The sequence below is a fragment of the Nicotiana tabacum genome, chromosome 8, assembly GCF_000715075.1.
Source record: "Nicotiana tabacum cultivar K326 chromosome 8, ASM71507v2, whole genome shotgun sequence".
Classification (NCBI taxonomy): domain Eukaryota; kingdom Viridiplantae; phylum Streptophyta; class Magnoliopsida; order Solanales; family Solanaceae; genus Nicotiana; species Nicotiana tabacum.
In genome coordinates this window covers 175,209,086-175,236,043 of record NC_134087.1, presented here as the reverse complement: position 1 = coordinate 175,236,043, position 26,958 = coordinate 175,209,086, and the positions used below count along the sequence as shown (strand labels likewise).

The 26,958-nt window shown below is 39.1% G+C and overlaps 1 protein-coding gene across 1 annotated transcript; it reads left to right on the top strand.

The window, feature by feature from the left end:
- The first annotated feature begins 1,166 nt into the window (after positions 1–1,166).
- LOC107764203 (homogentisate 1,2-dioxygenase) lies at positions 1,167–16,670 on the top strand. Its single transcript, XM_075219896.1, has 9 exons — positions 1,167–1,384; positions 13,371–13,601; positions 14,247–14,326; positions 14,426–14,593; positions 14,676–14,851; positions 15,004–15,073; positions 15,219–15,373; positions 15,454–15,537; positions 16,091–16,670. Exons 1-9 carry the CDS (start codon positions 1,167–1,169, stop codon positions 16,316–16,318), a joined length of 1,410 nt encoding a protein of 469 aa, XP_075075997.1. The 3' UTR covers positions 16,319–16,670.
- Positions 16,671–26,958: the final 10,288 nt, after the last annotated feature.

Sequence of the window (26,958 nt, the reverse complement as noted above, 5' to 3'; positions counted from 1 at the left end):
ACTAAGCGGCCTAAAGAACAGAAAAAAGTACATAAGAGAGTTGAGAAATACTCCAAAATAGAGAGATGATACTTGTAAGAAGCGAAGGAGAACTCTGAAGTTGAGCAATAAACGTATCACCGGAGAACAAGGCCTAAAACAGATACCCGATGAGCAGCGAATATTTGAAGAGAGTGACATGAAATTTAGCAAATTCAGTCTTGCACAATACCAGATATTCTTTACCGAATAGTAACCAGAAATTCGCAAAGCAGTCTGAAATTCGAGAAATTGCACAAGAGCTAGAAACTATTTTGCCCAAAATAAGACCTTCACTAATTCACTTTTCTTTAGAATATATGGGATGAACAAGGATATAGAAGAGAAAGTTAAAATGAATAATAACAACAACAATTATTTTCAGCGTAACACCGACAATTTTTTGAAAAGAAGCAGAAAAAGATTAAATCAAAATTGAGGGCTTACCTGAAATTAGAGAAGAAGAACGGATATACTAAGAGAGCAGTGCTTCAGAAAAATAGGGAGAGTTCTAGAATTTGTGTCAGATATATGGTGAAGGAAATAAAGCGATTTTATACCTAAATAATTAATGGCAGAGCAAATGTCATTTATGCCCTTGATCGACAAAACAAGCCTTTTCTATAGAAAAAAATAGAATAATAATGTCACCATAGAACCAAAAAACAAAAATATTAAAAATTGTTAGAGATCTCGAAAAGGCAAAGAAAAAAAGTATAGAGAGAGGATGGAGAGACAATCATACCTGAAATTGCAAGAGATAGAAGAAAAGATCAAGAGACATAAAAGAATTCTTGAAAGTCGAAGATGTGAAATGGAATAGAGGAGATGGTTCTAGACCAATTAGTGTGTGGAAGGGAACACAACACTTTATGGCGGAGCGAAATTACATTTATGCCCTTGGTCGACCTCACTTGCCTCTTCTATATAATATATAATATAATAATATCAAACCCAGTTTCCTCAAACCCGCACGCCTCTTAGAGATAATCGTGCCACGACAGCACCGCTTTCCTTCCTAGTACTCTTCTTCTACTTTCAGACAACGTTGCCACTACAACTCTACAACTGTGACTTGTCTTCATTAGTCTACAAAACTAAAAATAAATATATATAGGAAGTTGCAGGAATCAGTATCTATCCACAAAATGGAGTGCAAAGATAGCAGTATTACTTCCCAGTCTTCTAACAAATTTCCCTCTGATTTGGAATACAAATCAGGATTCGGAAATCACTTCTCATCTGAAGCTATAGCTGGAGCTCTACCTCAAGGTCAAAACAGTCCTCTTATTTGCCCCTTTGGCCTTTACGCTGAGCAGATCTCTGGCACCTCTTTTACTTCCCCTCGCAAACTTAACCAACGCAGGTTTCACTTCTGTCTCTCTCTCCAAAACATTATTGATTTATTTTAGCATAGTTCTTGTTAGTATTTACTTAAAACTGAGTAGAATTAATAAGAACCGCTCGAAAAGATTCAGTAAAGCAGGAAGGGAGTGACTTTTTCATCAACATTACTGCCCCCCTTTTCAATGGTTGATTAGTTGTTGGAAAGAGGATCAAACTTTGCAGATTTATTAAGACATTTTCCGATATATGCACTGATTTTTTAGACAATTAGTGTAGTTTAACCTATTATAGCAGATTGGTTACCATTTTTTTGAAGTTATCAATTAATGCGTATTATAGTGATTTATCTGCATTTACCTCATAAGCAGTGGGGATCCAAGATTTTAAGGTCGTGGGGTGCTTGCTTCCTTTAAAATAAAGTTGCTACCAACGACCTAGTGTAAGTGTACAACGATTCGAACGCAACAGAGAAAAAAATTAATAAGAAAACTATGGTTATCAAAATATGACTTCTAGTCGCAAATCAAGTAGGAATCGAACCCACGCCTCTAGTTTCAGACACGCCTTTACTTCAACCTCAACACCACAACACCCATTAGTCCTTTTGTTTCCTGGGTGCTTGCTAGCATCTTATATCAGTTTTCTTATATTTTTTATATAACTATACACAGTTTATGCGGAGGTCAATGGGTGCTAAAGCACCTAAAATTTGTACATAGATCCACCACCGCTCATAAGTATTGTATGAATATTTTTAAACCAGCAGTGCATACAACTTAAACTCATATAGAAGCTAATGAAGTGAATCCCCAAAAATGAAAAGCTAATAAAATGAACTTTTTTCTTTCTAATGGAAGTTGAGGATTCGTATAGTCATTCCTACTCATTTAGGATTGACACTGTTAGGTGTTTGTCCAGATTTTCTTACCATAATTGGTTTTCCTATCTTATGAAAGAAAGGACAACATATTTACCTGTCACGACCCAAACCCCGCTCTGGTCGTGATGGCGCCTCTGTGAAGACAAGACTAACCAACAAACCCATATCGCCTTTTCAAAAATAGTTAAACATTAATAAACAGTTTAAATATGATTTAATGATATAATTAACGGAAGCACAACCCGACACAACCTAACCGGGGTGTCACAATTCACGAGCATCTACTAGGGTATAAATACAACTGAAAGCCTGGAGTGTACAAATAGAAACTAATGAAATGAGGAGAGAGAAAAGCAGTGCTGCGAACGCCGGCAACTACCTTGCTAAACCCTGATGACTCTGCTTCCGATCAGCCAAAACATACCTGAATCTGCACACAAGGTGCAGGGAGTAATGTGAGTACTCTGACTCAGTGAGTAATAATAATAAATAAAGACTGAAGGCAAGAAATCACGCAAAAACACAAGGTATTTCATACTGAAGTAGTAAAATCACTTTAAATAGTAAAGCAGTGAGAAATCAAGTGAAAATCCCTTTTTTTCCCAAAAGTAAAGCAAGTAGTTTAGAAGTGAGTAACAAAAATGATAGAAATGTAAACGGCCATTCGGGCAAAACATGTACAACAAACTGCCCCTCGGGCATAATATCAACAGAACCAGCCCCTCGGGCTCAATATCAGAACAGTGCCAGCCCCTCAGGCTCAATATCAGAACAGTAACAGCCCCCAGGGCTCAATATCAGATCAGTAACAGCCCCTCGGGCTCACTCTCAGAATAGTATCAGCCCCTCGGGCTACCACACAATCACTCATATCAGCCCCTCGGGTATAGTATCAATCACTCAGAACAATGGGTACCCGCGCTCACTGTGGGTGTGCAGACTCCGGAGGGGCCCCTTATGGCCTAAACGCTATATCAAGCCACCTCGTGGCATCATCACTCAGCATATCCTCACATCACTCAAGCCACAACGTGGCATATAAAGTATCTCAGGCCCTCGGCCTCATATCACTCGGCCTCACATCACTCAAGCCACCGCGTGGCATATAAAGTATCTCAGGCCCTCGGCCTTATATCACTCGGCATATCCTAACATATGGCCCTCGGCCTCACTCAGTCCGGAAATCATCATAAGCCCCTCAGGCATTTGTAAAACAGTAGTTCTCAGCCCAAAATACCATTTAGAAATATCATTTGAGTTTTCAAATCTGCATAAAAGCGGTTGAGTTTGTAAAACAATAATTATAAACAGGACTGAGTTTAAATATAAGTCAAAACAGTGAGGAAATAGTGATAAAAATTCCCGAAGGATTCAAATAATTGGCACGAAGCCCAAGTATGACAATCAGCCTAAATCATGATGATAACAAATAAGTTTCAATCAAATATGCGTAAAATCATCAATCGGGATGGACCAAGTCACAATCCCCGGCAGTAAAAGACCCCGCGCTCATCATCCAGCGCTTGTCTCACCTCACTATAGCACTACGATGTGCAAATCCGGGGTTCAAACCCTTAGGACATCATTTACAATCATTACTTACCTCGAACCAGCTAATCCTTTAGCTCGCGATGCCTTTGTCTCTCAAATCGACCTCCGAATTCTCGAAACTAGCCACAATAATTCAATTCAATTAATAAAAATTATAGAAATTAATTCCATATGAAATTCTACATTTTCCATTAAAAATCCGAAATTGTACTCAAAATTCGCCCATGGGGCCCACATCTCGGAATATGACAAAAGTCACGGAATATGAACACCCATCCAACCACGAGTCCAACCAAATAAATTTTACCAAAATTCGATATCGGATTGGCTTTCAAATCTTAAAAATTCATTTTTATGGAATTTTAGAAAATTCCTCCATTTCTCTTCAAATATCAATAATCTAACGCCAAAAATGAAGGTTTATTCATGAAATAAAATCACAAGGGATTCAAGAACACTTACCCCAAGAATTCCCGTGATTTCTTGCTCAAAATTGCCCAAAACCCGAGCTTGGCAGTAAAAAAAAATGACCAAAAATCGGACTGTTGGACTTAAAACTGTCCAGAATTTCGGGGTACTGTTCATACGTTTTTACTGTTCACGTACTGTTCACGTGTATTGTACATGGGTACTGTTCACGCAGGAGCGGTCACTGTTCACACGTGCGAAAAATGCAGAAACTGCCCAGAAAATTGCAGCAGCTTTTCTTTTCACTAAAAAGGCTCTAACTCCATCATACGAACTCGGAATTCGATGATTCTTGTTCCTATGAGTCACAAATAATAATACGAACATAGCCCTTTAGTCGAAACTCAATTCAGAGCTCATTTGCTCAGTTCAATACCCATTTCGCTCGTTAAACAATTAACTCATGTTTCGTGTAAAAAACCCAATCACGACTTGATGAAATTAGACCAAACTTTCTGGATCAGTCCTATAATTCATTATCAAAATTCCAGAAGTCTCGAAATCAAATTTCGATCTCTAGAATTAAAAATTGACCTTTGGATCATTACATGCTTATGCTCAAAATGGCAAAATTTTCCAAAAACTCTTCCAAAACATATTCGAGCCTCATGGGACCCCGACCAAACATGCCAGCACACCCCATAACATAATTCAAACTTGTTCCAACCTTCGGAACGCTCAAAACAACATCAAAACATCAAAATATCAAATCACCCTCGGATTCAAGCCTAAGAATTCCAAAACTTCCGAAATCCGAATTCGATCAAAAAGTCGACCAAACGACGTCCAAATGACTTGAAATTTTGCACACACATCACAAATGACATAACGAAGCTACAACACCTCTCGGAATTCCATTCCGACCCTCGGATCAAAATCTCATCTATCAACCGGAATTCGCCAAAATATTAACTTTGCCAATTCAAGCCAAATCCTTTCACGGACTTCCAAAATGCACTCCGATCGCGCTCCTAAGTCATAAATCACCCAACGAAGCTATCCAAATCATAAAATTTCCGATCCGAGCTCATATACAAATAAGTCAACTCTTAGTCAAACCTTTCAAACTCAAAGCTTTCAACTGAGACTGTTCCTTCAAAGTCATTCTAATTTTTCCTGAAAACCAAAACCAACGATCTACATCAGTCATAATACGTTACACGGGGCAAGTCATGCCCGGGAACTGGCGATCAAAGTGCAAAAGTTCAAAACTACCGGTCGGGTCGTTACATCCTCCCCCACTTAAACACACGTTCGTCCTCGAACGTACCTAGAGCTGTTCTAAAAGCCCACCAATCGCTGAATAACCTTACCATGCATATAGCCGGGGGTGATCCCACGTCACCCTATCTCATATAGGTCCGATAACACCGTTTAACTAAAATTACACAATCCAATCTAGCCCATAAACCATAGAACCACATTTTCACTTCTGAAACCATCAATACGATCAAAACCTCACACCTATACTTTGAATAGACCCGAACTAGCTGTAGTAACCCATGCCTGCAACCTCGGGAGCAATCCCATGATATACCATATAACTCTAACGCTCGCAGCAATAACTTTTATTCACAACAGTTGCCCATAACAACCAAATAACGATAGAAAACCTCTTATTAGCTAAAGTCTCATTCCAACACTTCCATATACTGCCAACGATAAATGAAACACGCAATAAACCATAACCATTTCTCAGATCAACCATTCATGAAGCCATTTCTCCTCTGGCAATTATCATAGCAATTTTTTTTGAACCGAACCTCGATGTTTACCCATCAAACATGCTGAAATCGAATCCGTTTATTTTCATTAATGATCCCAACGATCTCCTCTGACCCAACACACTACCCTGGTGACATGTCACACCAATAGAGGCCTAAGCCACATCTAGCATAATACGCGCACCAATAAGCAACGGTCCGAACATACTCAAATCATGAAAATGACTCAAATGAAAGAGTTGTACCTCAAGCTCACCAGTACCACCACAACGCAGGGCTGAGAACCCGTCTCACATCATAGAATAGGACACACGAATCTAACCCGCAAGGTCATATCTCCACATAGCATCGCTACAATGCGCGATCCTATCCAAACACTGCTCCACATGGGACACCTCAAGTCACTATGCTCGAAATTGACAACCACGCACAATTTGACGTCTGGAACCAAAGCAAATCATTACACCAACGGTGAAACAAGTAACATATACCACGCAAACCCGATAAGACGTAACCGATACACCATTCACCGAGCAACACCCGATTACTCTTCCCGCTCGACTTCCACTATGAACCCCATTAGAACCGCACCATATGTGCCCATAACCAATAAATCATAATGTCTCGCAACACAGAAAGGCAACTCATAGATCTCCCCAAATCACTAATAAGCTCAATAACGGTCGAATCAACCTATCCCTCAACAATACAATTCGGGGCAACCAAGCCGACTCGAGCTAGAACACAAATCCACATTGGCCTGCCAACGAACTCCTTACCAAAGAAGCCTAAAGCTGCTCCTTCAACTACCATAACTCCTGCCGGAGCCATACGATACGGTGCCCGGCATCACATAAATACCGAAATCCACAACCTCGCCCGACGACATGCCCGGCCACAAGAAACGCTTCCGGAAAGTCCCTTAACACCGGAACTGAATCAATGGTAGAAACCTTTGCACTGACATCTATCACGAAGGCCCAATTAAGAAAAGCAATCTTTCCCAGCTGTCCGCTGGGTCTATGAAATATAAACCACTCCACTAGAACATAACCTGACGCACATCGCCACTCAACCTTTGGCATTTCCAACCTATCCCATAACGCAATAGTCCAGAATAACCCAACACTGAGACGATCAGTCTACATCCCCAACATCACATCCAAAATCTAACATACCAAGCAAAGAAAGATCCACTCGGGCCTCCAAATCTCGGTAGTCACTAAACAGTGCTGATACACACGATCTACAATCACAACATAGCCTGAATATGAGAACTTCCGTCTTCACGTCCATACGGCACATGAATCACCATATCCTATCCCAATTTCATCGTCCGAATATATGCCACACCTCTAATACCCAATCATTCCACTATAGATACTCTAAAATTTCCTTGTGCCACCAAGCAAACCCGAATATCACCAGTCGATCTAAAAAGAAGGTGCCACAATACTACCGAAGTGCTATCAACTTAATAACATTGCCCTTTTACTTAAACATAGACTCTCGTCAAATCATTTCCAATTAGCAGTACCATTTCCTTAATCATCTGAGGCTACCCGCCGCCTAAGAGTTTTATGAACTTCCTTTCAGAACTAAACTGTAACTCATCTAGCCAAGAACTTCCATTGATCCCATCTAGAAGAAAAATCATTACATATCCTATGCTTCTCACACTCGGAGAAATTGCACCTCTCCAACCACGGTAGAAATCAATAAGAACTCTCCCAATTCCATTTGCACAAATTCAACTGCCAGGACTGAATCCTTCTAACTAGACCAAGCTAAGCAAGCCATCAAAACCCAAGAGAATTGTTGCAAAATAGCTGTAGGAACTCATTACCTCGAACACACACAAGGAATTAATCATATCCTTACCATACCGATTTGGTCTACTATCAAGATACCCCATTTATCTAAATTCCTTCTGATTCATCTTCAACTTGATATTCCTTCTTGCTGTAGCACCACAATTTCCTCAACCTAGGCTTATCACACGAAACCCAAGCATAAAGCTACACCGTCTAAGGCTCCTAAACTGCTGAATACTCTTTAAGTGTTCCCCAAAGCCATTACCTTCACCTTCCCGATACTGATATATAGAATCCCATAATTAATATAGAAAATACCACAAGTCTTGCCATCTTCCACTGAAAACTCAGTTTCTATCCATAAGTACAACTTAGAAGCCTCCAATTATTGCATGTAGAGTTTTGAACACAATAGGACCATTCTCTAGAGTCATCCACACTACTCAAACCGTAGTTAGATTGATTAAACGAACCGAACAACCTGTGTTTCATTAGCACTCCGACACTGCAGAATGTGACCTCATTCCAATATAACCAAGCAACTTCTTGCCCTATGCACCGAGCATTCCTTACCAACCACAACTCAAGCCATTCCCCGATTCTCGTACACCCATAAAGCATAACATAGCCTTTATTGAAATTTCCTTTACTCGAGCCATAACTGATTCACAAATGCGCCTCGAACTGGGACCATTAGAGCACATAACCGTGCAATCAACTATTCAATAGCGGACTCCCCCACTTGGCTCAAAGCCATAGGTCAAACACGCACCATAACTCATAACACATACGCTTTATTGCTGCCATAATACCATAGTGAGATTGACTCAATCCTTCATAAGCTCGTGGAACACAGACCATCTGGTACTTCATATCTTCTACAAATCTCGTATTTACTCTCATAACAATTAAACCCACTCTCTTAAGCGACCCAAATTAAATTCACATATATATTTCACTTTTAAATGGGATCTTCTAACAGACAACATAGAGATCACGCAACTCCAGAACACTTTGCAGGAGATAACCCACCTGCTTCGCCTTAACTAACATTTATGTATACGTTCCACCATCATAAACTGTACGCAGTCACTTAGTCTTCCTGAGTCTAAACTCATACCGCAACATGATTTTCTTTTTACTTCACTCACAACTGGGAAACATGAAAAGATTCTTCACACGCCTATAACTCGGGGCTATACCTCGAATCAAGATGGAATTCAAGTACCTAATAGTTCTTCTACCCTCCAGCAGACCCTTCTTGTCGTTTCCAAATCATATGGATACATCTCGCAGTACTAACATACTCATCACATAGTTACTCAACCGTCACTTCCACTAATAGGGACAATACCGAACATATAAGTTCAAAACACTTGCTCACACAATCAGCACCTCGGTGCTCAAGCCATAGGCAAATATCCGGCCTCAAGTCCTTCAGACTAGGCCAACATCAACTTACAGAGATCACACATCGCCCCTCGATCGGGAAATCACAAACCATCAAGGCACATCTGATACTGAGCGCTCATGCGCGCATACAAACGCGTGGAAGGAATTCAAAGAGTTACATTTCAAGCTGAATCAAAGGACGCACGATAAGAATTCAAGAATGTGAAGTTTTCCTAAAGGTTCTGCAGCCTCTCGAGGATAAATACAGACGTCTCCGTACCGATCCGCGAGACTCTACTAAACCTGCTCATGACTCGTGAGACCTACGTAACCTAGGCTCTGATACCAACTTGTCACGACCCAAACCCCGCTCCGGTCGCGATGGCGCCTCTCGTGAAGACAAGGCCAGCCAACAAACCCATATCGCCTTTTCAAAAATAGTTAAACATTAATAAACAGTTTAAATATGATTTAATGATATAATTAACGGAAGCACAACCCGACACAACCTAACCGGGGTGTCATAATTCACGAGCATCTACTAGGGTATAAATACAACTGAAAGCCTGGAGTGTACAAATAGAAACTAATGAAATGAGGAGAGAGAAAAGCAGTGCTGCGAACGCCGGCAGCTACCTTGCTAAACCCTGATGACTCTGCCTCCGATCAGCCAAAACATACCTGAATCTGCACACAAGGTGCAGGGAGTAATGTGAGTACTCTGACTGAGTAATAATAATAAATAAAGACTGAAGGCAAGAAATCACGCAAAAACACAAGGTATTTCATACTGAAGTAGTAAAATCACTTTAACTAGTAAAGCAGTGAGAAATCAAGTGAAAATCCCTTTTTTTTTCCAACAAGTAAAGCAAGTAGTTTAGAAGTGAGTAACAAAAATGATAGAAATGTAAACGGCCATTCGGGCAAAACATGTACAACAAACTGCCCCTCGGGCATAATATCAACAGAACCAGCCCCTCGGGCTCAATATCAGAACAGTGCCAGCCCCTCGGGCTCAATATCAGAACAGTAACAGCCACCCGGGCTCAATATCAGATCAGTAACAGCCCCTCGGGCTCACTCTCAGAATAGTATCAGCCCCTCGGGCTACCTCACAATCACTCATATCTGCCCATCGGGCATAGTATCAATCACTCAGAACAATGGGTACCCGCGCTCACTGTGGGTGTGCAGACTCCGGAGGGGCCCCTTACGGCCCAAGCGCTAAATCAAGCCACCTCGTGGCATTATCACTCAGCATATCCTCACATCACTCAAGCCACCACGTGGCATATAAAGTATCTCAGGCCCTCGGCCTCATATCACTCGGCCTCACATCACTCAAGCCACCACGTGGCATATAAAGTATCTTAGGCCCTCGGCCTCATATCACTCGGCATATCCTCACATATGGCCCTCGGCCTCACTCAGTCCGGAAATCATCATAAGCCCCTTGGGCATTTGTAAAATAGTAGTTCTCAGCCCAAAATACCATTTAGAAATATCATTTGAGTTTTCAAATCTACATAAAAGCGGCTGAGTTTGTAAAACAATAATTATAAACAGGACTGAGTTTAAATATAAGTCAAAACAGTGAGGAAATAGTGATAAAAATTCCCGAAGGATTCAAATAATTGGCACGAAGCCCAAGTATGACAATCAGCCCAAATCATAATGATAACAAATAAGTTTCAATCAAATATGTGTAAAATCATCAATCGGGATGGACCAAGTCACAATCCCCGGCAGTAAAAGACCCCGCGCTCATCATCCAGCGCGTGTCTCACCTCAATATAGCACTACGATGTGCAAATCCGGGGTTTCAAACCCTCAGGACATCATTTACAATCATTACTCACCTCGAACCGGCTAATCCTTTAGCTCGCGATGTCTTTGTCTCTTAAATCGACCTCCGAATCCTCGAAACTAGCCACAATAATTCGATTCAGTTAATAAAAATTATAGGAATAAATTCCATATGAAATTCTACATTTTCCATTAAAAATCCGAAATTGTACTCAAAATTCGCCCGTGGGGCCCACATCTCGGAATATGACAAAAGTCACGGAATATGAACACCCATCCAACCACGAGTCCAACCAAACAAATTTTACCAAAATCCGACATCGGATTAGCTTTCAAATCTTAAAAATTCATCTTTATGGAATTTTAGAAAATTCCTCCATTTCTCTTCAAATATCAATAATCTAACGCCAAAAATGAAGATTTATTCATGAAATAAAATCACAAGGGATTCAAGAACACTTACCTAATGCTGTATTCTGTGCCGGACCCGGGCCTAAATGGGCCAAACTGGTCGAGCTTAATGGGCCTGGGCTTAGCGGGCCTGGGCTCTGGCGGTCCCGGGCCTCACGGTCCCGGGCTTCGTGGGCTCAACGGGTGGAACCAGCCCGTGACGGGCCTAAGCCCATATGGTCCTGGGCTAAACGGGCCGGGCTCGTGGGCTTAGCGGGCCTAACGGGCTTTTTTATTTCTCGCTCAAAATTGCCCAAAACCCGAGCTTGGCAGTAAAAAAAATCACCAAAAATCGGACTGCTGGACCTAAAACTGTCCAGAATTTCGGGGTACTGTTCATACGTTTTTACTGTTCACGTACTGTTCATGTGTACTGTACATGGGTACTGTTCACGCAGGTGCGGTCACTGTTCACACGTGCGAAAAATGCAGAAACTGCCCAGAAAATTGCATCAGCTTTTCTTTTCACTAAAAAAGCTCTAACTCCATCATACGAACTCGGAATTCGATGATTCTTGTTCCTATGAGTCACAAATAATAATACGAACATAGCCCTTCAGTCGAAACTCAATTCGGAGCTCATTTGCTCAGTTCAATACCCATTTCGCTCGTTAAACAATTAACTCATGTTTCGTGTCAAAAACCCAATCGCGACTTGATGAAATTAGACCAAACTTTCTGGATCAGTCCTATAATTCATTATCAAAATTCCGGAAGTCTCGAAATCAAATTTCGATCTTTAGAACTAAAAATGGACCTTTGGATCATTACATGCTTATGCTCAAAACGGCAAAATCTTTCAAAAACTCTTCCAAAACATATCCGAGCCTCATGGGACCCCGACCAAACATGCCAACACACCCCATAACATAATTCAAACTTGTTCCAACCTTCGGAACGCTCAAAACAACATCAAAACATCAAAACATCAAATCACCCTCGGATTCAAGCCTAAGAATTTCAAAACTTCCGAAATCCGAATTCGATCAAAAAGTTGACCAAACGACGTCCAAATGACCTGAAATTTTGCACACACATCACAAATGACATAACGAAGCTACAGCAGCTCTCAGAATTCCATTCCGACCCTCGGATCAAAATCTCACCTATCAACCGGAATTCGCCAAAATATTAACTTTGCCAATTCAAGCCAAATTCTTCCACGGACTTTCAAAATGCATTGCGATCGCGCTCCTAAGTCATAAATCACCCAACGAAGCTATCCAAATCATAAAATTTCTGATCCGAGCTCATATACAAATAAGTCAACTCTTAGTCAAACCTTTCAAATTCAAAGCTTTCAACTGAGGTTGTTCTTTCAAATTCATTTTGATTTTTCCTGAAAACCAAAACCAACGATCTACATCAGTCATAATACGTTACACAGGGCAAGTCATGCCCGGGAACTGGCGATCAAAGTGCAAAAGTTCAAAATGACCGGTCGGGTCGTTACATTACCATAATTGGGTTTTCTTTCTTGTAGAAGAAAATTATAAATCTCCCATATTTGGCTAGTCCCTTTTCTAGTAGGAAAAAATTAAGGATACTTCCTTTTCATTCAGCAGCATCCACAAGTAGCCATAGGGGACTTGAGAGTCGTGTTTAGGAGGAGAACTTTACGGGACAAGTGTTAGTGTGTCACTTGTGTTTGCCTCTTCGTGAGATTGTTCTCTCGATATCTTTGTACTCTCTTTTATTATAGTGGATTGCTTATCTCCGCCATGGACGTAGGTCAGTTGACCGAACCACGTTAAATGTTTGTGTTTCTTTTTGGTAGATTTCTCTTTTATTGTCTGATTTATCGTCGCTCAAGGTTTGCTTTGCTAGCTTTTGTATGACACCTGATTTTTTTCGGTCCTAACAGACACGTAGTTGATTGATAACTGGTTATGTGACTATGGGAATTTTCTCTTTGTGCAGTTGGCTATATCGTATTAAGCCATCAGTTACACATGAACCATTTAGACCAAGACTACCAAGACATGAAAAGCTTGTGAGTGAGTTCGACCAGTCAAACAGTTCTGCCACACCAACTCAACTAAGGTGGAAGCCGGTGGAGATACCAGAAACACCAACAGATTTCATTGATGGTTTGTACACGATATGCGGGGCTGGCAGCTCATATCTCCGGCATGGTTATGCAATTCACATGTAATTGGTATTTCAAACTTGATCTAGTCCATGTTGCACGGACTCTCCAAAAATATTGTCGTACCCGTGTCGGATCCTCAAAAAATGCACTACCTTTGGAGGGTTCGGCACACACCAGGCAACATTTTTGGAGAGTCCGAGCAACACGGGATCTAGTATTATGAGCACTATGTAACTTGGATGGAGTTTCAGATATAGTTGTTACTTGCTTATTTATGTTTTTTTCTAGTGAATATATCATTAGGATTGAGATGCGTTATGCTCTGGATAAGAGCAGCTACTCCTAGGAATTGGCTACTAATTCTGTTGCTATATGCATTCTAACCCGAGAGTAAATTGGATCTCCTTAACATGACGGACCACAACTCTGCTATCTTTTCTTGTGGATAGATAATGATCTGTGTGGAATATCAACTCAGCATAACCCCTATTAGAGATGATGTTTGTAGACACCAAATTAGGAATCAGGTTTCACTCGTAGGTTGACATGAAGAATGTCTGGCTTCTTGGTTTTGGGGTCTGGATATATTTTCTGATAATATAGCATCTTGCTATTCTAGGTACGGGTGCAATTAGATCCGAAGTTCAGTAGATCAAGTGATAGTGGACGTCTTTGATAATTACTCAGCATTATCGAAAATGCAGGTACACTGCCAACAAATCAATGGAGAACTGTGCCTTCTGCAATGCCGATGGTGATTTTCTGATAGTTCCTCAACAAGGAAGTAAGTGACAATCAGTCAGGTGTCATCCATCTGCTCTTATTCAGCCCCAAATTTGTTAACACGTGCCTTGAAACTCTAACTACTCTATTGGTCATGTAGGGCTGTGGATTACAACTGAATGCGGAAGATTGCAGGTTTCTCCTGGTGAAATAGTGATTTTGCCTCAAGGATTTCGATTTTCTGTTGACCTTCCAGATGGACCTTCACGTGGTTACGTTGCTGAAATTTTTGGAACTCATCTTCAACTTCCTGATCTGGGGCCAATAGGTGCTTTAGAAAGTGAAAAACTACTTGCTATTGAGCGAGGTGATATTGTTTACTGATGATATGCGTTTGAATATGTAATTAGGTGCAAATGGTCTGGCTGCTCCGAGGGATTTTCTAGTTCCTGTTGCGTGGTATGAAGATGGCTCCCGTCCAGGTTACGCTATTGTGCAAAAGTATGGTGGTGAACTCTTCACTGCGAAGCAAGACTTTTCTCCTTTTAATGTGGTCGCTTGGCATGGTAACTATGTTCCTTATAAGGCGGGTATTTCTCTATGTTTCAATCTCTCATAATATGGGTCAAATGCTCATATTTTATTCATTTACTTTGCTACATGGAGACTTGATATTGAGTCATCGGATGTCTCCTTAGTCTTCTCGGTCCTGACACAATATATTTCCTCAATTTGCAGTATGATTTAAGCAAGTTCTGCCCTTACAATACCGTATTGATCGACCACAGTGACCCTTCAATAAATACAGGTTGGTAAGGATTATTCAGTTACTCTGGGTTCTTATCATTTAAAATGTTCTGTCAGCTATTAATTGTCAGTTATCTGCGTGAATCTTGTTCTTAAATTTATCATCGCTCTAGTCACATTTGCCCTAGTTTCTTAAATCAATGCAGTTTTGACAGCACCAACGGATAAACCTGGTGTGGCATTACTTGACTTTGTCATCTTTCCTCCCCGGTGGTTGGTTGCTGAACATACCTTCCGTCCTCCATATTATCACCGCAATTGTATGAGCGAATTTATGGGTCTAATCACTGGTGGATATGAGGTTGTTATCTTGCTCTTGCATGAAGTCATTCCCAACTCTCGGGTTATTTCATGCGTTTAAATGAAGTTAGCTTGTTTCAGGCAAAAGCTGATGGTTTTCACCCTGGCGGAGCAAGCCTTCATAGTTGCATGACTCCTCATGGTCCTGATACCAAAACATATGAGGTAATTCCTTCTCTATTTCTCCCTTCTCTATCTAGGCGATACCATTTAGTTGGCAATATATTTTACTCATGTTGCTGCGTTTACTTTGGATCCTATGTTCTATAGGAGTCTTTAAATATTGTCAGAGATTTATATGCCATTAGAAAATATAGCTAACTTATAAGTACTCCCTCCGGTCCACTTTAATTGGTTTTTTGGCCTTCGTCCACAATATTTGATTTTTTCTGCTTCGTCCACAAAATCAAATGTGACTTGGTCTGAGGATTCATATAGCCTATCCCAACTTGCTTGGATTGAGGGATAATTGTTGTGAATTGTTTTTCTAGTTTTAAAATTTCAACAGAGAATCTTTCTAAAAGGATCTCTCTGGAAAAGCGCAATTCGTAGAGTTCAATTACGTGCAGTACATTGTCTCAGCTATTTTACCATACTAGTTAATCAAGCATTTGTGATATGTGTATCATAACCATCTCTTATTGTTATATCCAAATCATGATTATATGTGGTACTATTGTGTTCACCAAATGACCCTGCTTCCATAAAACATCGACAGGCAACCATTGCACTTGGAAATGAAGCTGGTCCACATAAAATAGCCGATACGATGGCTTTTATGTTCGAGTCTTGTCTAATACCCCGAGTCTGTCCGTGGGCGCTTGAATCTCCATTTATGGATCACGATTATTACCAATGCTGGATCGGCTTGACGTCTCACTTCTCAGGACTATCCATGAAAGCAGACAACAGCGACTTTCAGAATGGAAAACCAGTAGAAAGGTGAAATTAGAGATGCCAAAGTGACCTAGCATGTACATAAGGCGCCACGGCATGTAAAATGTAAAATAAACCATACGTATGTATTGGATCTAAAGAATAGGGTGACAATCCAAGTGCTGATACAGTGCTAAAATGAAAGCAATGTTCTACGAAATTATGACCTCTGCCCAGTAAGTAGAAATGTGCACCATGATGTTGTTGTAGCTTTTCGTGTTGTATATGTAAAGATGGAACTATCATGGACTACGTCTAGCAATTGCAAGAACAATGAATTACTATGTGACAATAACTTTACTTGTTGTAATTGTCTAACTAGGAGTAATAAACATGGGAAAAGCATCTTTTGCTATTACTGTTATTCTTCTCTTGATTGCCTCCTTCCTCACTGAATTTGGATGTTTTACTTCTCTATAGTTTGTCCCTAAAGCTTTGGTAGGGAAGGGTATCTAGAGCATTGTTACTGGATTCCCAACTTTTGCATATTTCTATTAAGAAATCTATTAAATATCAATAAATATTTAAACGTGAATTCAATTATTATTGTATATTAATTTAAGATTATTGTAAGAACTCATAAACTTCAAATATTGAATCAGCCGATTAAATAGTTTTGGTAAAAAGTTTCGAGGAGATGAAGCATGCGACAATGTTTGTTCACTTTAAACTTTAGTTTGGGTGACAAATAAAAACAGTATATTGCTATCTTTCACAATGATCAATCAACTGAAAAAATAGACATGGGAGCATAACCAAAAATGTAAATTCTAGTATTTCTTTATTTTGAGGGAAGTGCATAGATGCCACTTTTGGGACCTCTTTTTAAGGTATAGTCAAATGTCTCTGCAACAACATTCTTATATAACAACCATTCACTATAAAAGTCATGTTTTCCACATGAATCGATTTTTTAAGTTATATTTTACCTCTCTACGACAGTTTTTTTACCTATAACAACAATAACCATATTTATAGCAGAACGCTCTTTGTAAAATTACCGTATAAAATCTTTAAGATTACTAATAATAATTCTAAAAATATGCACACAATCTTTTCCATCAAATAAAGTTTCTATCTTGCATAAGATATAAGATTTGAAGATTTACACATGATATCTTTTCTATTGGACAAATTTCAAAAGATATTTAGATAGAAAATTTAACTGTTAAGCTCTTAGATTGTCTCCAAGGGAAAACTATTGGATACCTTTTTGCTCAAAATTTGGACACGCATCTTCGCCAATTCAAATGTTATATCGCTAGTGAGAGAATGAAATCTACGAAAGAAGCTACAATTACAAAGTTCTTCCATCAATCTTGAAAGAATTTATTTTTCTAGGTAGCTTTAAAATATCTGCCTTAGAGTTTAAATCTTTGTACATTTAGTTATGAATTTATTAATAATGTATTAGTTTTCTTCAATATTTAAATAGTGAAATATGCATATCTTTTGAGATTTTAAATTTAAATAATTTCTTATATTTTATATGTAGCATTAATAAAGAAAAAATAATTACTTTTTGGATAATTTTTATCTATCAACTAAAAAGTATTTGAACGTCAAATGTTGTTATAGGTGTATAAAATTCATTCACTATAAAAGTAAAAAAAATATCAGAACAAACAAGGTGTTTACCCGCAAAATGGTACAGTTGAATTTATAGCGTGGTTTATAGATAAGTGAATCGATTTGATCCGAAAATGATAAAGAAATAAGAACAAAAATAAGATTAGAGATTGAAATTAGAGAAAATAGCAAGCCTGATTCTGAACTCGGTCTTTCCTAGGGCAAAAGCAAAAGCAATGATAAAACAATGACAAAATTCTTTGAATTGAGCATAAAACAGTATGCTATAGCTTTTGTGTACATAATATTTTTTGTCTCTATAAGAATTGCCAATCTGATATTTATAGTTACCTAAGGAGACAAGATCCTAAAATCAAGCACCTCTTGAATGAGATTAAAAAGGCCATTGATGGATTCATAACGGCCGGCTTTGAATACAAATATTCTTTGTAACGTCTGCTCATTAAATGTTATCCGATGTCAAGCCTTTGAATCTTTACCATCGGTTGTGCTTCCCTCAGGATCCATCCTGTACTGGTTACGCACTTCGTAATCGGTGTCGATTATTTGCCGATACAACCTTTGTCTGTTCTTGGTTCCACGTGTCACCTCGCTATTTAGCCACTTGTTATCAACTAATTTTACCCCATACAGATAGTCCCCCTACTTTTCGGTGAGGCAACTCAGTATTAATCGGGAAGTAGATCAGTATTCATTTCTTAGCCGAAAAGTTCCTGAACGGTCTCTGACATTTGAAGGGACGCACGTCTTCTTGCATTTAAGGCTCTGAACACGTGTTTTTCCCATGATTCAGCAAGTATTTTCACTGGGGTTTCGAGGTAATCATGACCACGATTTTTGCTGTCTATATCTTCTTCACTACTCATCATTTTTACTTCTTCACTTTTACTACTCTCACAATCTTTCTCTTCCTCTGAATTTCCTTAGAGCTTTTTTATAACATTCAACTTTCTCAGCAAGAATATTTTTACCGATCATTTACCATCATGTCTTCTTATACTGCTTCCTACGAAAATACTGGTCTTTTCTTTGGTCGAGGCCCGAAGAAAAATACAAGCTTAGCCGTTTTAGAACCATCAATAATTGGTGAACCGGCAGATCCATTTGCAACCCCTTTGGAAATATTACCTGAATGGTATTTCTTTTTTGTATTTCAAATACTCCGTATAGTGCCTAATAAACTATTGGGGGTTCTTTTAATGGTTTCAGTAGCCAAAGAGGTTGACGTTGAGTCTGAACCTCCAACTGTTAACACCATTATACCACTCCATCTTAGCACCTCATATGATATTCAATAACAAACCGCATCTGCAAACTCTCAAAGTTGCATGTTTTGGCCAGTTTATAGGTAACCCTCCTTCATTCGTCCTTCTAGTATCCCAAATGTGAAGGAGGAGTGCAACTGCTTCAATGTCGAAATTCTCGTCCCAGATATGGTAGAGCGAGTTACCTACTTCGGAGAGGGTTTTATGTATACCTATACATATCCTTTTGCTTTGGGTCCCTTTTCCTTCGGGTCGAGTGAAGGGCTCAACCCAATAATTTTAGAATTTTTCCACCTGTACCAGGTCTTCTTAGCACAAGTAGGCCCATCTATATGGCAAACGGTGGCCTGCCTTCGTCAATTGTGCACTGAGATTGGGGAAACCCTAACTCTTGCACATATGATGAACCTTTACTTCCCTAAGATTTTCCGTGGGGGGAGTGCTAAACTTTAGTAAACGTGGTCACCATGCCCATCTTACCAATGTAGACGATGACAACGATCATGGATGGATGGAACAGTTCATTGTTATTGCTACCAGGGACATTATCCCGATCACAACTCCAGCTTTCCTCGAGTTGTGTAATATTTTTCGTAAGTCTTTAGATATTTGTTTCTTTTTTTCGTAAAAATATAATTTCTTGTTTTCCTGATTTCTCTTTTTTGGCTTCCTTCATTTCAGCTACTTGCTGGAACCACCATGGGTTTATGGTCTGGACCGATGGGTTCAGAAAATTCTGGATATTACAACTCCGGAATCTGGTCGGTGGAAAGAAATGACTCCCAAGTACGAGTGGGAGATCTAAGAACCATGGTGAGTAAAATTCCCCTCTTCCCCTTTTTTCTTTTATATCGGTAGTTTAAGGGCAATGTACTTAAGCATCTTTTTACTTACGTAGGGATCCCGAGGGATTCCATCATTTGCCCCGATATCTACGCCTTAGATGACCCCGAGGAGGCATAAGGGTGTTGTAGCATGCCCCTGACCGAAGTAGAGCTCATGGATCTGTCCGAGCCTCTAGGTACCTCGTCTCGGAGTCCCCAGTCCCAGTCTAAGAACAAGAAATCGAAGAGAAGATATTCCTCCTTGGCTGGGACCCAAGAGAAGAGAGACAAAATACCATCGAGCCGGCCACAGTGGTCCTCAATGACGAAGGGAAAACCAGTGATGAAGAGGCTTCCCATTGTCACACCTCCTTTTTACCCGCGCCCGCAAAGGGACGCAGAGGGAGTTTTTCCAATTAAAGGACAATCGAAACGGGATTTATTATTTAAAAATTCAGAGTCGCCACTTGGAAATATTTTATGGTGTCCCAAGTCACCGGTTCAAATGCCGAATCGAGGAAAAGATTGACTCTGTTTTACAGTCCGCGAATACAGAAATCTGGGTAAGGAATTCTGTTAACCCAGGAGAAGGTGTTAGGCATTCCTGAGTTCCGTGGTTCTAGCACGGTCGCTCAACTGTCATATTCGGCTTATTTATCTGATTTTTATATATGTTTAAACCCATGTGCAAATTTTAACTTTTAACCGTTTTTATTAATTTTTTTTTAAAGAAGATTGCAACGTTATTAAAACACGTCTCGAACCACGTCACATAAATGCACCCGTGGTTTTTGACATAATTTAACATTATTGAGATTTGGATTTGGGTCACATAAATGCGCACCCGAATTTAGGAAAGTAATGTTATTAAACACGCGCCTAAAGCAACTACGCATTTGCACTTTGCGAGGGCCCTGAAATTCGCTAAATGGCACGCCTCAGAATCTAAGGATTAAATCAAACGAGGGCCATGCATTTTGAGATTTTATTTTGCATGGCACGCCCCAAGTTATTTCATACTCAACCGAAGCAAACTACATATATTCATGAATTATTTTTCTAGACTACTTTGAGATTATCGATGGTGAGGCTCTTGAATTATGGATATAACATTATGAAAATATATGTAGAATTTCAACGATGTTTGATCCCCATACTAGTTAAAGAAGTCATATGTATTTACAAGACTTGAACAAATCGGTTTAGGAAACAGGCCAACATGGATCGACTTATTTGAGCCCATCATTGTTCTAAAAAATAAATTCTGATTTTAAGCCCATATATTCTAAATTACAGGCATCCCACTATCTATTAAATTACCAAAGGCCCAATGTTTATCAACTAAATATCTCAATAGCACATGGCCCATAAGTTTAAACACTAACAAAACAAAAAGGTCCATTAATAAAACACTCAAAGCCAAAATCACCAACACCAAACTTATCAAATTCACGTCATATTTCCAACTAATCATGAAGCCAATAGAAACCTCATAACAAATAAATTCATCTTAAGAACACCAATAGGGAAACATACTAACAAAGGGCTAAACATTTTCTAATGCTATCAAGCATAAACCAACTTTAAAGCAAACTCACTTTGATACATGGAATGAATATTCACAGAGACATGTAGGAACTTAGTGAAATATTTGTTCAACCCAACATCCATGAATTAATTTATGAAGAAACGATACATATGTAAAGAAATAGACCTTTACTTCGGAATTTGAATTTTGAAGGTTTGCAAATCAACAAATGAACCAAATATCAGTGACCATGGCCAGAAAACTTCAGCGGCGCCGGAAACTCGAACGGAACCGAACAGACTCCATTTGAGCTTCCACCAAAATAAACTGGTGGAGATAAGTTATATGATGAGGAAGATGGAGTTAAGTTTTGCTGCTTGAAAAATTGTGAAGAAGAAACTCTCTTTCTTGAAAAAAAATGGAGAAGAAGCTCAAGGGAGGGGGAAGGCTCGTGAAGAAGACGAAGTGGTCTGTCCGTGTATATAGAATGTATATCCAGCGTATATAGTATATACCCCCCGTCTCCGTTAAGAAGAATTCATCCCTTTATTTTCGTCCACATTATTTTTTTTTATAGCAAAAAAAAAAAATCTGGTATCCCACAAGCAATTTATATATGGAGTAATAATCTTGGACATATCAATCAACCTTCTTCATGAAATTTAAAGCAAAAGACTACTTAAAATTTAGATCCTTGAACAGTACATCTAAGTAGTTTGACATTTTAGCTTCTCTAATGACATTTCTTTATTTGTTACCAGATATTTGTCAGCTAACGAACCAATAATCAAACTGATACTTTAAAGAAATAACACAAACAAGCAATACATATCACTGTAACTTTTATGAAATTTCCTCAAGATTTAATGCTTTTCTTACAAGAATAAATCAAAGAACCACAACTGCAAAATCTTTGCATCTATCACAGACTAACATTAAGACAGATCTAACAATATCTTGAGGAGGACGTACCTAATTAACAAGACCGAGATTTAGAAGGCAAAGAAACCAAATGAAGGTTGGGAAAGAGGATTGGAGATCAGCAAGCAACCGGGGGTAACAACAACAGCCAATCGCGGATCCATTCGGTGGCTGTCCGTGTATATCCAGTGTATATCGAGAGTATCTCTAGTGTATATATAGTGTATATTAACTGTATATCGAGTGTATATAGTCTCTATCTTTGAACTTCCTCCCGTTCTTTTTTTCTTTCTTTCTATCCCCCCTCTTTCTACATATATCTTTGTGTCTTATAAGCTTTCAAATCTCTTTTCTCCTGATTTTAAGCCTTAGTGGACAATTAACTATACTATCTTTAACCCTTAAAATCAGCAAGTGTTGTCTCCACTACTAGTTGCCTTTCCCTTTTTTACAATCCCACTAACTTAGTATTTATTAACTAATATTATTGTTTCCCAAGCATTTTTTAACGAAGGTGTAATCCAAACAATCAATCAACAAAGTTTCAATTCAAGTTCTTATAAGAGTTCAATTTTTACTTTTGTTAAACCAACCCAATAAGACTTAATTGAAAATCATATGCTTATGAGACACAAATTCTAATAGTAGAAGCAAACACAAACAGTAATATGATAAACATACTTACTAAGTGAAAAAGTAAATTCAAGTAAGAATCGAATACAAACACGATCAGAAGAAACCAGGAATGAACCACCGATCGGATCAGAAATCACATAATTTAACTTAAACATAAAAATGCAAAATACCTATTTTTTTTTATTTTTTTTAATTTTCATATATTTATTAATTAATTCCGAAATGTCAAAGTAAATCCTAAAATTAACTACAATATATTTTTGTATTTTTCATTAATTTTACAAATAAACATGCACAAAGAAAGGCAAATAATAACATAAAATATCATGAAAATTCACAAAATTGCATACAAAAATAAAAATTATTTTATTTCGAATTATTTGGGAGTAATTCGTACAGGGCAAAAATCACGTGCTCACAGCTGCCCCTCTTTGTCCGGAAACACAAAGAGTTTTCGTGCAAAGATAAAGTGAGCGGATACGAGCGATTTTTGCCCGTTTGAATACTCCGTGTGAAGCACATTTTTTTTGAAAGTTTTGACCGAACCTCTGCTTCAATGGTTTCCTACATATCCCTGGCTAAAAGGGAATCAGGTCAATGTAGTTCGGGAAGTTTTGGTAGCTGGGACTACCATGGAACTGCATTTTTGCTGTTGCTGCTGCTGCATGCTGTTGCTACTGCTTACTGACCACCTTATTACACCTTGATGAAAGATAAAGAAGTTATACTAAGCTATGATCTATGAATTACAAAGATTTATTCTCAAACTTGGTCATGTGACTGCTGCTGCCTTGTCGCCTTGTGTTTCCTTTGGTATTTCTTTACTTCTGATTTGACTTGTATTCTCCCTTGATTGCCGATCTCGAACTGCTTATTTCCTTCTTGTGAGCTTCGCATTATTTTTCCTTTGAATCTTGAACTGCCTTCCTCTGCTAGGGATTTTTGTTGCTTCCCGCTGGGTATTTTTGTTGTTTCCCGCTGGGGATTTTTGTTGTATTCCTCTGCTTTACCGACTTCAACAACAATTACTTCTTAAAATATAACACCTTCATTCTCCAGGCGGGCTCCTGACTTCAACAACTTCTTAAAAGTATAACACCTCCATTCTCCAGGCGGGCTCCTGACTTCAACAACTTCTCAAAAATATAACACCTCTATTCTCCAGGCGGGCTCCTGACTTCAACAACTTCTTAAAAGTATAACACCTCCATTCTCCAGGCGGGCTCCTGACTTCAACAACTTCTCAAAAATATAACACCTCTATTCTCCAGGCAATATAACACATCTATTCTCCAGGCGGGCTACTGACTTCAACAACTTCTCAAAAATATAACACCTCTATTCTCCAGGCGGGCTCCTAACTTCATCAACAACTTAAAGATAAAACAACCTCCATTCTCCAGGCGGGCTCCTGACTCCAACTTAAAATTTAACAACCTCCATTCTACAGGTGGGCTCCTGACTTCTTCAACTTAAAATTATAACAACCTCCGTTCTACAGGCGGGCTCCTGACTTCATCAACTTAAAATTTAACAACCTCCATTCTATAGGCGGGCTCCTGACTTCTTCGACTTAAAATTTAACAACCCCCATTCTAAAGGCGGGCTCTTGACTTCATCAACTTAAAATTTCATAACCTCCATTCTACAGGCGGGCTCCTGACTTTATCAACTTAAAATTTAACAACCTCCATTCTACAGGCGTACTCCTGACTTCTTCAGCAATTACTTCCCTCAAACTGGTGTTCTCACTTCTCTGAAACCTGCAGGGGATAACACTGCTGGGGAATTATCTTCCTTCTTTAAGAATAGTTACTTTCTTCCTTTTAACAATGGTGGGGCTGATACTGATTCAAAGACCGTTACCCTTAAAACTTGGGTTATCTTGCTTCTTCCAAGATTGCTTTCTTTAAAACTTGTATTGCCTTCTCCCGTAAACTGCCGAGGATTCCACTTCCTTCAAAACTTGTGTTATCTTCCATCTTCTCCAAGAGAGTATCTGATTTCAAGAAAATTTTCTGCCCCAGTTTGATAATCTTCTTTGTGGCCATGTCTTCCCGTTGTCAATAACATTTCCTTTCCCTGCTTCAAATCAAAGAAAAATTTGTTAGTTTAAAACGTGGTGAGTGGTCGTGCCACTCCTGCTGGGGATGTTTTTTTTTTCTTTTTCTTTTCCCTGCTTTGCGTTTTATTACAAAACTTGCCGGGGATGATATTATTTGTTGGGGATGATATTCCTGCTGGGGATGGTTTTTCTTTTCTCTTCCTTCCCCGCTCTGTGTTGTCCGACCATCGTGGCACTTGGTCGATAATCTGTCGGAGTTGTTCCTGCATCTCGCAAATCTGCTGGGGATCCTCATAACCTTTTAACAGTTGCTTTTCTGTTTTTATCCAACTTCCCCTGGAAATTTGGTCCTCTTGGAATCTAGACCCATTCATCATTTGGTCTTGCGACAAACTTCTTTTTGCTTTGTCGCCTTATCTTTGGCCTGTCCTATTCGCATTTTGCTTAGCACCGTTTTGAAGCTCTGAAAATCCTTTTCAAAAACAAACTGCTGGGGAGGTAAAGTCTTTAAACCAAGAAATGAAAAAGTGATGATTTCAAAAGATAGAAAAAGAATAAGTCTTTCTGAACAAATGCTGGGGAGAAGAAAAGAAAAGAACTTATCTGAATGATATAACCTATCCCAACGATCATGTCGTGCATTCCGGATTAATCAACCATGTCTATTTGTATCAATCAACCTTTCGGACGGCCTCGTGTTGCTGGGGATAAACAGGAACTCAACTCTTTGCCAAATGCGGATCCTTTCCGCCAATCTTGTCTTGTCGCCTCATAGTGCCCTTTGAGGGGTTTTCACTAATAAGACTCTCTCATTTCTCTCAACTCCCGTCGCCTTATGGTGACTGTGAAGGTTTTCACCGATAAGACTCTCTCATTTTATTTCTCTCAACTCCCGTCGCCTTATGGTGCCTGTGAAGGTTTTCACCGATAAGAATCTCTCATTTTATTTTTCTTTCGCAGCTGGGGATTGGAGTGTTACTGATAAGATTCTCTCTACTAGGGACTCTTTTGGCTATCAATTCATTTCCAGCTTATGATCCTCTTCTCTGCTGGGGATCAAAGTGTTATTCCCGACTTCCATTTGCATGACTTGGCACTTCTCGGATACTGATCGGGAGGTCTTTTTTGGACATCAATATGGGTTTTTGTGCATGGCTAAAAGAAAAGAGGGTATCAAAAGGGTTCAACATCATTTGATGGGTAAACATTACAACTCTTGGAATCGAACTTTCTTCCCAAAATTACCAACACAAACTTCTGTCCCAGTTTTTCTTGCTTGGGGATTTTTATTTTTTGTTACACTATGTTACACTATGTTACACTATGACCGAGCTGTGAGGCGCCTACGTATCCTTCTTTGAGGAATCAGGTCAAACGTAGTTCCCACTTCCTTTATTTTCTTGTGACTTTCTTTTGCCTTTATTATCATTATTTTTCTCTTTTTCTTTTTCTTTCATTTTAATTACTGATTCCAAAAGAGGGATATGAAAGAATAAATAAGGCTCAAAAGGGAAAGTAAAGGTTAAAGTGTTTGGATAGAAGAAAGAATTGCCTTCGTTATTTCATTCTTCGATAAATGCCAACTACAAACAAACAACAATTACAATCAAAAGAAATCATACATAATATCTCTTAACTGCGTCAGAATTGATAGCCATGTCGACGCATTTCCCTTCGATATCTGTTAAACATAAAGCGCCATTGGACAACACTCTGGTTATAATGAATGGTCCTTGCCAATTCGGGGCGAACTTGCCTTTTGCTTCAGCCTGATGTGGCAGGATTCGTTTTAACACCTGCTGCCCCACCTCAAATTTTCTT